This window comes from Mytilus edulis, unplaced genomic scaffold (assembly GCF_963676685.1).
Source record: "Mytilus edulis unplaced genomic scaffold, xbMytEdul2.2 SCAFFOLD_602, whole genome shotgun sequence".
NCBI lineage: Eukaryota > Metazoa > Mollusca > Bivalvia > Mytilida > Mytilidae > Mytilus > Mytilus edulis.
In genome coordinates this window covers 1-14,664 of record NW_027267281.1, presented here as the reverse complement: position 1 = coordinate 14,664, position 14,664 = coordinate 1, and the positions used below count along the sequence as shown (strand labels likewise).

At 30.8% G+C, this 14,664-nt stretch overlaps 1 protein-coding gene across 1 annotated transcript in view; it reads left to right on the top strand.

Annotated features, from left to right (window-relative positions):
- The window catches only part of LOC139505104 (plectin-like), a gene marked incomplete at its 3' end in the record, with an annotated part of 31,018 nt that extends 16,360 nt beyond the window's left edge, over positions 1 to 14,658 (top strand). Inside the window, exons 3-16 of the mRNA XM_071294916.1 lie at positions 68 to 196; positions 1,069 to 1,122; positions 1,452 to 1,523; positions 1,928 to 2,041; positions 2,640 to 2,735; positions 3,151 to 3,279; positions 4,287 to 4,433; positions 4,755 to 4,817; positions 5,332 to 5,423; positions 6,776 to 6,881; positions 7,268 to 7,451; positions 8,341 to 8,408; positions 12,927 to 13,048; positions 13,875 to 14,658. Coding sequence (XP_071151017.1) covers positions 68 to 196; positions 1,069 to 1,122; positions 1,452 to 1,523; positions 1,928 to 2,041; positions 2,640 to 2,735; positions 3,151 to 3,279; positions 4,287 to 4,433; positions 4,755 to 4,817; positions 5,332 to 5,423; positions 6,776 to 6,881; positions 7,268 to 7,451; positions 8,341 to 8,408; positions 12,927 to 13,048; positions 13,875 to 14,658 — 2,160 coding nt within the window. The remainder of the gene's footprint in view (positions 1 to 67; positions 197 to 1,068; positions 1,123 to 1,451; positions 1,524 to 1,927; positions 2,042 to 2,639; positions 2,736 to 3,150; positions 3,280 to 4,286; positions 4,434 to 4,754; positions 4,818 to 5,331; positions 5,424 to 6,775; positions 6,882 to 7,267; positions 7,452 to 8,340; positions 8,409 to 12,926; positions 13,049 to 13,874) is intronic.
- Between the last annotated feature and the right edge of the window lie 6 nt (positions 14,659 to 14,664).

Sequence of the window (14,664 nt, the reverse complement as noted above, 5' to 3'; positions counted from 1 at the left end):
AAGTACATATACAAGCTTATTCACTAAGACAGCAGACTAACGACGATTCCATTTCACTATTTTGTAGGGAGAACTACAGTCAGCATCTTTTGGACAGTCGAAAGATGGGGTATTATCAGCAGCTCGACTTCAGAAACTGAAACAACAAAACATCAACAACTATAATGAAACCATTTCTAAAGTTGTAGCCAAACATGTAAGACATTTTGTTTTATTTTGGATTTGACTACTCCTAGGCTAGTACCGCTGGTGGTGATCTGTCAAACCCATCATTCAAATCATAAATTTCGACTATATTTTTAAACCAATATTTGCACCTTCCTCAGGCAGAATTCATATTACACAGTTTTTAACAGATTTTTGGTTATGATGCTCTCAAACATTACACGTCACAACAAAAATATGCCCACTAAATTATTACCTGTGACTGGTGACGTTACCACAGCTACTTGTTTGTCAACGCACCTGGCCATCTATCTGTTTATGGTATTTGTTTTCGTGTTTAACCTGTTCTTTCGGTTTATAACTTAACATCGGTATGTAACGTTGTATTCTTTCAAATGTCTGCAAGCAGATTATACTTCCACAATACATTCCTATCTTTGTGATAAAAGCTTGGTATAAAATATATATGTCTATTGTTTTTATAAAACATTTTAAGTAATCAGTAAACAAACATATTGCCAAAAGCCTTGCATAGGGAAAGAGTATTTCGCTGTCTGTCAGTTAAAGAATCATTGCAACAAATCTTTGAAGGGTTTGTAGGTGGACTATTGCAATGTTAAATTTCTATCCCTATCTAACATAAAATTGTACCAAACATTGTTCCGGTTGGAAACCAATTTTCTTGCCTTTCATTCCTCTCGACCAACCTTGTAGAACCTGCCTATTGTATCGCCTATTATATTAATTTTTAATAGTTTCTGATTATGAAAAATCCTGAATCAATTGTCACGAAAATATATCAAGCAATAAACAACCGATCAATCATTTACGTGCATATGGAACGAACAAACATGAAGGTACATATTCAGAGTGTTTTAAACATGTTTTTATTCATCATTTTAGAAGCTGTCTCCAAATGAATCCAAAGAGTTATCAGAAGCATATGATTCGTTAAAGGTAAGACTGAGCGTTCTTTAACTGTTGATTATATATCAAAAAATGAAAAGTCAAATAATGGATTTTTATCTATTCAATTGAGAAAAATAATTGAACAACAACGATTTAGTGCCATGAATGTGCAATCCTTATCTCCTATTGAATTGATGGTTTTCAAATATATAATATTATTTAAATTTTGGTTCTAAAGAACGTGTAACAGTAAATGCATTCAGAACGGTTTGAAATTGATTTGACATACATATGTTTTGTCAAAGTTTTCCAATGTTATAAGCGAAATGTATATATTATATTATTTTGTTAACGATCCCAACTTTAAACTATTTTAGGCAGTATCAACTAAGAGAACAGCATGTATGGAGGTGATGGCGGGAGTAGCTTCCCTTGAAGATCCAATTGAGGTATAAATTCGATATTCCATTCGATGCATTGAATCTTAACAGACACATATAGTGCATATAATTGTGTTATGTGTCTCTCATCTAAAGTATGCCAAAATAAATCATAGCAGCATTAACTTTTCCAGATTGATTATGAAATAACTATTATACTTTAGAAATGTTTTATAATATATATCTTTTCATTTTTTTTTTTATGTTATCCTTCAGTTCAAAATAATAAAATAATCATAATAATATTATTTTTTATATGTAAAAGGAACATCTTCAATTCGTTATCAGACAATTTCTATGAATAATACAGACTTTTGGCCCCTTTCGACCATTTTGTAGTTTTGTAGAAATCATCTTGCAGGTTTACATCTTATCGTCAGAAACTTTTTTTAAATGCTTTCTAACACTTTCAGACTCTAGCAAGTGAATTTGACACAAGAGCTGTACATCTTGTCAACTTAGGATATAACAACAGAGATACAGCAAATCCTTTGCAGAGTAATGAAAGTATGGCAAGGACTGCCCAGGTTTGTCCACAATATTTTATATCATACCGCTCTTTGAAAGGTAGTTAATCTTCCTTACTTTTTGTCCTTGTAAAAAGTGAAATAGATAAAATATCGAACTCCAAGGTAAATGGTGAATATTATTTGTGTCTTTTCTCGTATGTTCGTGTCATAGACGTATTTTTGTCTGTTTCTATCTCGTTGACCTATACATCACATTGAATATCACTTCAGTTACGTAATTGAAAAAAGGATGAACTTAAAATTATTTATATGAGTATCATTCATTTTGTCGTAAAGATTAAGGCAAAAATAGCTTACCGATGTTCAAATCTCATTAATCGAGAAAGACGCATGGTTACAAGCAAAGACCGAAGAACTCGCATGACCTCCGAAAGGATCGAGACCAGATACGTCAACATTGATAGTGTCTCCTGACTGTATTAGCAAGCATTCAGGGTAAACGTAAGAATTTGTTTTTCTACAAATTAAAATTAAAGTTTTAATCTGAACAAAACAGATATGACAAACCCAATAAAACCATAGTCTTTAATCCATTTAGTTTTATGTGCAGATAATATCATAAAAACATAATACGTACAATGTTTATTTAAAACAGAACTGTGTAGCTGGCGTACGAAATAACTGGAGATGGATAGATACAGTTCTACAGTGCTCTCAGGTCCACCTTCATAATGCTGCTGCATATCATCAGGTAAAATACTGTTTAGTTGTTAGAAAAGAATTACTGTATAATCCAAAGTTCTAAGATAAGAATCATCTGTCCTTAAATATGTACTTGTATCAACTCTCCTCGCATTATTTGAATACCACCGTGACGGTTTGTTTGTAGGTAATTTCTTAAATTAAGTGTTTGTTTTAAAACCCCTTTAACAATTTGGGTTTTTTTTACGCTCACAACCTCATTGTATTGATGACTTTCCAATTTTTTTACTCAAACATACCTGTTGTTTTTTTTTTAGAATAATGTAAAATTTACCCGGATACTGTATCATAATAAATATTTTTTATTTTATGTCTTTTATGCAACAACAATTAAATCTTTTTTTAATTACACTTTACTTCACAAAAAGGTCTCCTATTTTATATTTTATCTTATTTTCATCTAGTTCTTCCATGAAGTAGAAGAAGTTGAATACTGGATGAACACAACACTTTCGCGTATTCATTTAACTTTCGATAGATCAAGACTAAAGGGAGATTCGTCTGATGTTGCCTTTATCCAGGAAGAAATGAAGGTATTTCATTTTTAAACAGAGTTTATAATTTTCATTATCACACTAACGTTGAAATAAAGATTCCAGATAAAAAGTTACTAACTATAAAATAGCTAAAATGTAATTGCAGTGTGCTAAATGCGTTAATAAATTGGTCCTCTAAAGAAATATCATTTACTGAATATAGATATTTCCATTTAGAAAATTTTGTCATTTAACCCCACATGTTTAAATTCCAGTTAGACCAGATCATTTTAAAAGACGCAAATGAAACAATAACCGTTTACAATAATATACCCACATTATTTTTGTGAAAATATTTATTATATGCAAATTCAATTTTATTATGAACCTGTTCGGTATTGTGAATTTTGGTTTAATGGGAGGTAAGCGTGTCATGAAATAACGAGTAAAATAAAACTACTGATAGTAATTTGAGAATTGATTTCCTGTTACATATACAGTCATAAGCACGAATATTAAACGGATGAACGTTTTACACTTGACCTGTGGTCATGGTCTAATTGATTTTAAATCTGTATGCAATACATTCATCAAATTAAAGTCATCAACTTAATATGAATGAAATATGTTAAGTATAGTATAATCTGATTTTATATTGAATGTATAAAAATAAGTTGTTCTTAGCGATTTATAATGATATACTTCATATGCAATAAGGTCAGACTTCTCCCTCCGTAATAAAGTTTAATAATGTAAAACGGACGAAAGGATTAACCACTACCGTTTGTAGAAAATAAGTGGATGATTTGATTGGGTCATTGTTTCACACAAAAAAAAATTACGAAAGAAGTAAAATCACAAACATGAACTCCAAGTAAAAATTCAAAACGAAAAGTCCCTAATCTAATGGCAAAATCAAAACATCAAACATATCAAACGAATGGATAGCAATTGTCATAATCTTCTCCTAGTATAGATATTTTCTTATGTAGAAAATGGTGGATTAAACCTGATTGTTTTTATAGATAATAGAAATAAAACATTTGATTTTAACAATTTTGTAGGATCATTTACTAGCATACCTACAGTGGCAGAGTAAAGTTGATAGACTTTTCGATCGTGCAAAAGACATTGTTCCAGTACAAGACAGAGTAGAGAAATTACAACATTCTAAACCAGTGATTGCCTTAACTGATTACAAGACATCTGAGGTATAAAATCATATTAGCTGTCAGAGAAGAAATGAACAAGTTAACCAGTATGATACAAATTATAAAACAGATTCATAATGTATCTTTTCTGATACCCTGCAATTTGTGAAAATTAAATTTAGTTTCTTTTATAACGGCGTTTACACAATGTATTTTTTGAAGTAAACTTTTGATAACAAAACATGTTTAAATAGCCAAAAAATTATTTAGCCTTGATATTTCCATTTTGTTACATCTTTTGACATACTTACAATATAGCGTTTAATTTCTTTAAAATAAGATCACAGTATTGATATTTGCCTATAATTAATTACCTTATAGATTGAGTTCATCGAAGGGGAGACGCTTACCTTAGTAGACAATAGCAAGCGAGATAAATGGCAGGTAATGAAAGTAAACATATTCTATACCCTATCACTATTATTGACTCACAATATTGTTTGCAGACATTTACATATATACACTATTACTTATTATTCAATTGTTATTTCAATCACCTTTTAGTAATTAAACTATGAATATTGTTAACAATGGAAATTCAAAACAAAACATTAAGAAACCAAGGGAATGAATGGCAACAAAAATAGGTTACCACGTATATTCCAAAAAGTCAATGTCCATTTTTACTGATATCATTTAAAACTATTCTCATTGAACGATTTGCGATCAATTGAAATAATTCTGCTTCGATATAGGCATAAGATAAAACAGGATTTATTTCAAACAAAATTTCGTCAGGAATTTAAAGAAAACAACTTCCAAATTAGTTCCCTTTGATTGTACACATGTGGCAATCTATAAAGGATCATTGGTATTTGTTTTTAAGGATTAATAAGAACTCTACCTAATAATGGTAAATGATTTAATATTTTCCTAAATTCTGAAATGAATATTTTAGGTACAAAACGAAAGGGAACAGACTGCCATGGTCCCAGCAGTAATTTTGCTGATTCCATCTCCATCGGGGAGAGCAATTGATGCTGCAGTCAGGTAATAAAATGATAATAGTAAAAATAACGTTGAAATAACTTTATTTGTATTCAATTCTTTCATATTTGATAATCCTCTTTTTATTTAAAGAGCCCGAAAACTTAAATACGATCCATGTAGATAAACTCGGATTGAAATTTTATATATTGCACCAGACGCACATTTCGTCTACAAAAGAATATCAGTGAAGCCCTAATCATGTTAAAGGCCACATAAAGTACGATGGTAGAAAAGCCTTGGTTTTAAAACATTCCAAGTGTTGTAAACAGTTAATTTATAACTATGACCATATCAATGATAATTTATGTCAACACAGAAGGGCTGACTAATGGGCTGGTGATACCCTCGAGGAATAATAAATCCACCAGCAGTGACATCGACCCAGTGGTTGTAAATAAACTCATCATAGAAACCAGGATTAACAATTGATATATTGCGCCAGACGCGCGCTTCGTCTACAAAAGACTCGTCAGTGATGCTCGAATCAAAACATGTTAAAGGCCAAATAAAGTACGAAGTTGAATAGCATTGAGGACCAGAATTTAATTGCTATGCATTATCCTTTAATAAACTTAATCAACTTTTATAACGCCATAGTGAAATCTTTAAATATTGTGTCTATCGGTGTGTACTATCAAACTGATTTTTTTTAACTATCTTTCAGTCAATACGAGTACTCTTATGTCTACTGTTAGTTAATTTTTATGCTTCGTTTCGATCTATTGAGACAAACCATTTACAAGTGATATTTTAGTTCTTTGAGTTATGCTGACATACCACTGTCCTATTTTAGGTAGAAGTTTCAGCGCTCACAAACATGCTTAACCCTGCAATTTTCTGAATGTGTCACTCCCAAGTCCGGAACCTTTTATACACTGATTGTCTTTGATTCATATAATTATGTCACATCAGTTTTTCGTTAATTGTTTTGCTTTCAATTAGGCTGTTAGTTTTCACGTTTGATTTAATTTGTTTTAACTTTTGTCATATTGAGGGCTCTCGTATCTGGTTAAACCGTACAATTACCTTCAATTTCTTACATCCACATCATATGAATTCTGATAGTTGTCTCATTGGCTTTCATAAGAAATCTCCTTATTTTTATATTGATGATGATGGTAGTAGTCGTAGACGACATTTATTTTTAAATTCATTTTCTATCAACTACTTAAGGTCTGATTTTCGTCGAATCTCAGACAATTTATCATCATACTTTCAAGTTTATGTTACTTTAGAAAAATAACTATTTGTGAAAAGTGTATAGCATAGAATCATTTTCTCTAAACAAACAATTCTTGAAACTGATTTAAACTTGCTGTTTTATTTAAATATTTTTTGTCTTTGATATCTAGATTACGAATACAACTACTTGCACTGTGGACTGGAAGTATAAAACGTCTTGGCTATCAAATGATTGCCTTCATGACGTTGATGTTCAGGGACTGGTCAGAGGAAGAGGTAAGAGGATAAGTATTTAAAAAAAAAGTAAGATATACTAGAACATGTTTCAAAATAAAACATTTAAAAATAACTTATGAAAACCTTAAAGAGATGATTTTATCTATCTGAAACATGATAGTAATATGCTAATCATATTACCGTGCTTTAAGATGGTTAGGATCACAAGTTACATATCTCAAGTTGGGTGTAATCACGCAGGACAGTTATGGAAAAAGTTTAAATATGATACTTTGTTGTGGTAAAATAAACTTGTTGTATAAAAGAGTCCAGTTTTCCTCCTTTTGCCAAAACTGTGTTTTTATAGATATTTTTTTTTCATTTCTAAAAAATAACATTGACATTTAAACTAAACTATTACTATCATCAACTACTTTTATCCGCAGATTAGATCGCTGCAGTCAATGGGTCAGAAAGACAAACGAGATTTATTAGGGATATTGGACAACATTGAAGATACCCTGATCAGAAACTGGAATGGTTATGGGGACTTCAAGCTTCTCCAGGAACGAATGTCTCAACTCAGAATGATTCTCGAAGAATCTGATGATGCTAAAGGGAAAGGCAAGAGTAAGAACATTTTTAAAGCTAGAAACAAAATCTCTTGCTGTTGATTTCATTGTTAAATTATGAATAAGCATATACACTTTCTTTAGTATTGTATCTGTTATTCGATATTGAAAAGTATAACAAAATACCGAACACCAAGGCAAATTCAAAAAGGGGAAGTCCATTAGACTGGCAAAATCAAAAACTATCAATCAACGGAACACGTGAAAAATAACTGCCGTATACCTAACTTGGGACAGATATTTTCCGAATAAAACTTGGTTTAACCTAGTTCTCTGGTATGAAAGCTCTTGCGTATGTTTGTGCTGTATTTCTGTCACGTAGTGTTGTCATTTTAGCGATATTTTTTTTAAATATTGTTTAACAGCAGATTAGACTAGTCATAAGACCAGGTTCAACCAACAATTGGTTTTTTTAAATGTCCTGTACCAAGCCAGGAATATGGCAGTTGTTATCAAATATTTCGTTTATATGTGTATTTGCTTTTTTTTTGTTTCACTACGGTGTTCCTGCTGTTTCTTTCATTTACTCTTATAGTTGATGTGTTCCCCTCGGTTTTTGTTTGTGACCAGGATTTGTTTTCTTTCGATTAACGACTTTTGAACACCGGTATACAACTGTTGCCTTTATTTATAGCTAGCTAAACCTACCATAAGTATTAGATATATATGCAACTGACATGAATATTAGATACATACCAGTATGCATAAAAATATTTGTCATGAAATATGTATTAAAAATTAAGAATGGACAGAAGGACTTGTCAAAGTGACAAATCATAAATAAGTGTACAATCTTTCGTGTAATTGATACATTGCGCTTATCTGTCATTCATTTGTCTACAAGTTTATGCAAATCATAGTATCTTTGACTACATCATTTGTTGTAGGTTCAGAAGTTTCTTCAACTGTTGTTGTTCAAGTAAAATCATTGGATGATCTCCTCAACAGATACAAAGTAAGTTATATCTTTGTAACAAAGTAAGTTATATCTTTGTCATACCGTGTAATTAGAACAGATACAAAGTAAGTTATATCTTTGTCATACCGTGTAATTAGAACAGATACAAAGTAAGTGATATCTTTGTCATACCGTGTAATTAGAACAGATACAAAGTAAGTGATATCTTTGTCATATCGTGTAATTAGAACAGATACAAAGTAAGTTATATCTTTGTCATACCGTGTAATTAGAACAGATACAAAGTAAGTTATATCTTTGTTATACCGTGTAATTAGAACAGATACAAAGTAAGTTATATCTTTGTCATACCGTGTAATTAGAACAGATACAAAGTAAGTTATAGCTTTGTCATACCGTGTAATTAGAACAGATACAAAGTAAGTTATATCTTTGTCATATCGTGTAATTAGAACAGATACAAAGTAAGTTATATCTTTGTCATACCGTGTAATTAGAACAGATACAAAGTAAGTTATATCTTTGTCATACCGTGTAATTAGAACAGATACAAAGTAAGTTATATCTTTGTCATATCGTGTAATTAGAACAGATACAACACTTACTTTGTCATATCGTGTAATTAGAACAGATACAAAGTAAGTTATATCTTTGTCATACCGTGTAATTAGAACAGATACAAAGTAAGTGATATCTTTGTCATACCGTGTAATTAGAACAGATACAAAGTAAGTGATATCTTTGTCATATCGTGTCATTAGAACAGATACAAAGTAAGTTATATCTTTGTCATACCGTGTAATTAGAACAGATACAAAGTAAGTTATATCTTTGTCATACCGTGTAATTAGAACAGATACAAAGTAAGTTATATCTTTGTCATACCGTGTAATTAGAACAGATACAAAGTAAGTTATATCTTTGTCATACCGTGTAATTAGAACAGATACAAAGTAAGTTATATCTTTGTCATATCGTGTAATTAGAACAGATACAAAGTAAGTTATATCTTTGTCATATCGTGTAATTAGAACAGATACAAAGTAAGTTATATCTTTGTCATATCGTGTAATTAGAACAGATACAAAGTAAGTTATATCTTTGTCACAAAGTAAGTTATATCTTTGTCATATCGTGTAATTAGAACAGATACAAAGTAAGTTATATCTTTGTCATACCGTGTAATTAGAACAGATACAAAGTAAGTTATATCTTTGTCATATCGTGTAATTAGAACAGATACAAAGTAAGTTATATCTTTGTCATATCGTGTAATTAGAACAGATACAAAGTAAGTTATATCTTTGTCATACCGTGTAATTAGAACAGATACAAAGTAAGTTATAGCTTTGTCATACAGTGTAATTAGAACAGATACAAAGTAAGTTATAGCTTTGTCATACAGTGTAATTAGAACAGATACAAAGTAAGTTATAGCTTTGTCATACCGTGTAATTAGAACAGATACAAAGTAAGTTATATCTTTGTCATACCGTGTAATTAGAACAGATACAAAGTAAGTTATATCTTTGTCATACCGTGTAATTAGAACAGATACAAAGTAAGTTATATCTTTGTCATACCGTGTAATTAGAACAGATACAAAGTAAGTTATATCTTTGTCATATCGTGTAATTAGAACAGATACAAAGGAAGTTATATCTTTGTCATACCGTGTAATTAGAACAGATACAAAGGAAGTTATATCTTTGTCATACCGTGTAATTAGAACAGATACAAAGTAAGTTATATCTTTGTCATACCGTGTAATTAGAACAGATACAAAGTAAGTGATATCTTTGTCATATCGTGTAATTAGAACAGATACAAAGTAAGTGATATCTTTGTCATACCGTGTAATTAGAACAGATACAAAGTAAGTGATATCTTTGTCATACCGTGTAATTAGAACAGATACAAAGTAAGTGATATCTTTGTCATATCGTGTAATTAGAACAGATACAAAGTAAGTTATATCTTTGTCATACCGTGTAATTAGAACAGATACAAAGTAAGTTATATCTTTGTCATATCGTAGATACAAAGTAAGTTATATCTTTGTCATACCGTGTAATTAGAACAGATACAAAGTAAGTTATATCTTTGTCATATCGTGTAATTAGAACAGATACAAAGTAAGTTATATCTTTGTCATATCGTGTAATTAGAACAGATACAAAGTAAGTTATATCTTTGTCATACCGTGTAATTAGAACAGATACAAAGTAAGTTATATCTTTGTCACAAAGTAAGTTATATCTTTGTCATACCGTGTAATTAGAACAGATACAAAGTAAGTTATATCTTTGTCATACCGTGTAATTAGAACAGATACAAAGTAAGTTATATCTTTGTCATACCGTGTAATTAGAACAGATACAAAGTAAGTTATATCTTTGTTATACCGTGTAATTAGAACAGATACAAAGTAAGTTATATCTTTGTCATATCGTGTAATAAGAACAGATACAAAGTAAGTTATATCTTTGTCATACCGTGTAATTAGAACAGATACAAAGTAAGTTATATCTTTGTCATATCGTGTAATTAGAACAGATACAAAGTAAGTGATATCTTTGTTATACCGTGTAATTAGAACAGATACAAAGTAAGTTATATCTTTGTCATACAGTGTAATTAGAACAGATACAAAGTAAGTTATATCTTTGTCATACCGTGTAATTAGAACAGATACAAAGTAAGTTATATCTTTGTCATACCGTGTAATTAGAACAGATACAAAGTAAGTGATATCTTTGTCATATCGTGTAATTAGAACAGATACAAAGTAAGTTATATCTTTGTCATACCGTGTAATTAGAACAGATACAAAGTAAGTTATATCTTTGTCATACCGTGTAATTAGAACAGATACAAAGTAAGTTATATCTTTGTCATATCGTGTAATTAGAACAGATACAAAGTAAGTTATATCTTTGTCATACCGTGTAATTAGAACAGATACAAATTAAGTTATATCTTTGTCATACCGTGTAATTAGAACAGATACAAAGTAAGTGATATCTTTGTCATACCGTGTTATTAGAACAGATACAAAGTAAGTTATATCTTTGTCATACCGTGTAATTAGAACAGATACAAAGTAAGTTATATCTTTGTCATACCGTGTAATTAGAACAGATACAAAGTAAGTGATATCTTTGTCATACCGTGTAATTAGAACAGATACAAAGTTATATCTTTGTCATACCGTGTAATTAGAACAGATACACAGTAAGTGATATCTTTGTCATACCGTGTAATTAGAACAGATACACAGTAAGTGATATCTTTGTCATACCGTGTAATTAGAACAGATACAAAGTAAGTGATATCTTTGTCATACCGTGTAATTAGAACAGATACAAAGTAAGTGATATCTTTGTCATACCGTGTAATTAGAACAGATACAAAGTAAGTTATATCTTTGTCATATCGTGTAATTAGAACAGATACAAAGTAAGTTATATCTTTGTCATACCGTGTAATTAGAACAGATACAAAGTAAGTTATATCTTTGTCATACCGTGTAATTAGAACAGATACAAAGTAAGTTATAGCTTTGTCATACAGTGTAATTAGAACAGATACAAAGTAAGTTATAGCTTTGTCATACCGTGTAATTAGAACAGATACAAAGTAAGTTATATCTTTGTCATATCGTGTAATTAGAACAGATACAAAGTAAGTGATATCTTTGTCATACCATGTAATTAGAACAGATACAAAGTAAGTGATATCTTTGTCATACCGTGTAATTAGAACAGATACAAAATAAGTTATATCTTTGTCATACCGTGTAATTAGAACAGATACAAAGTAAGTTATATCTTTGTCATATCGTGTAATTAGAACAGATACAAAGTAAGTTATATCTTTGTCATACCGTGTAATTAGAACAGATACAAAGTTATATCTTTGTCATACCGTGTAATTAGAACAGATACAAAGTAAGTTATATCTTTGTCATATCGTGTAATTAGAACAGATACAAAGTAAGTTATATCTTTGTCATATCGTGTAATTAGAACAGATACAAAGTAAGTTATATCTTTGTCACATCGTGTAATTAGAACAGATACAAAGTAAGTTATATCTTTGTCATACCGTATCTTTGTCATACCGTGTAATTAGAACAGATACAAAGTAAGTTATATCTTTGTCATACCGTGTAATTAGAACAGATACAAAGTAAGTTATATCTTTGTCATACCGTGTAATTAGAACAAAGTTACTCTTGTTTATCAGATTTTTAGATATTTTGGGTAAAAGATGTCGACATCTTAATTATTATGAAAAATCCTCATAGATAAACAATTCATGCACGTGTTCAACTATAAGTAATATGAAATACTATAAATAGGAAAAGTAAAGCAGCCAAGGAAACTATGTTTTTCAGCTCGTTTTACCACAGTGAAATTAGGTGATCGTTCGTGGGTTTTTCTTCTCTCTTTTTTTTTTTTTTTATGAAAAGCAACTTTTAGCTGAACGCGTACCTTTTATAGTTGATCTTTTGTGGATCATGTCACATATCTTTATTTCACTTTGTTTTAGGATTTCTGGGCGTATTGGGAGACATACAAAGTGGTTGTAGAACTTCTTCAACAACCCAAATATTTACTAGTGTGTGACAAATGGGATCAACTGAAGTATATCACTACTGCACATTTCGTAAAGTAAGTTTTAAGAACTATCGTATTTATCTTAACACATATTTAATTTTCTTAAATTATGATGTAAAAGTGCTGTTGCAGACATATCTAAATATTGAATACTTTTGTGGCTTTTTGATGCGTCCATGTAGAGTACTGTTGCATTAAAAGCTATAACACGTTTATATGCTCATTAAAAATTAACAACAAAAGGAAAGGGGATAGTAAAACACAAAAACAACGCCTTGCAATGTCTTTGCCAGTATTTCAATATCTATGTTCGGCAGATGAAGTCAAGACAATTCAAATTTTTTTTTTTTGACATCTTGAGGAATCTAAATACTGAAAACTTACACATTCTTCTGAAGGAAAAAGTTTGATGATGACAATGGATCACAAATGGTATTGAAACCCACTCATTTCTGAAAAAAAAGTGTATATATTATTTTCTATGACAGTAGAATCAACACGATTATCCTTAACTTAAATAGAGTAAACTCGGATGTCTTTGAATATTTATCAGTTCCTGATTTCCTTATAGAGTCTTTGTTTATGTACATGCTTGTACAATTTGCTGTAATTCTGGAATAGATGAATAGCTAGGATTGACTAAGACGACGTTCGATTGACAGCTGTATACAAAATCCGTATACCGATTGTAAGACTTCCATAGTGAAGACTTTCATCTAACACTAGACACCTTTTGATCTTTCATGAAAACAGTTATTTATACAGTTATGTTTTCAGTTTTTTTTATCTTAAAGAATGGATAGTAGTAAACCTGAAAACTGTTATGACAAGATTTCTTTGATACAAGGTTATAATAACGGAATGAATAATTGTTTTGTAGATTCTGGAATACTCCATTAGATCTTCAACTTCCCGGTTACACATCAACAGATTACCAACTTGACCAATATTCCATTTCGGACCAAAGTATTACGTTGTCAGAAACGCCAAGTGAACCATTCCCAGACCGTGAATTGGAACGTAGAGCTTCAATTGAAGTAGGAGACGAATATGATGGCTTTGAAGAAATTGTCCAAGAAAAAGTAACTCAAACACAACAATCAGTACAGCAAACTGTCCCCGAAGATGAAACATATGAGATGTCTGAAGAAATGACCGAAACCAGAGAGGAAACAACAACTGATCAAATCTATTCAAGCGTGGAAGAGGAAACAAGTATCTTGGTTATTAAGTCGGTTGTTGATACGAGGACAAACACTTTGATATCTGTTCAAGAGGCAGTTATACAAGGAATTTTAGACCAAGTTGAAGGCACGTATGTTGATCCTGTTACAAAAGAAGTAATGAAATTGATTGATGCACAGAACGAAGGATTTGTTATAATGCAAACACAATCCAGAAAACGATTAAGAAAACAGGACCAGTCATATGGTCTTATAACAATTAAGACGACAAAAGAAAACCGACCATACACAGTGAAGGCAGTGCTGGATCCGGGCACTGAAGAGGAGATAACTGTTGCAGAGGCAGTTAAGAGAGGCTTCATTGATACCAAATCGGGAACTTACAAAATGGACAATGGTGATACTATATCAATACATGATGCGATAGAAAGCGGTCTTGTAAAGGCTGAATTCACCGATGGACCAGATGCTACACATGAGGCTGAA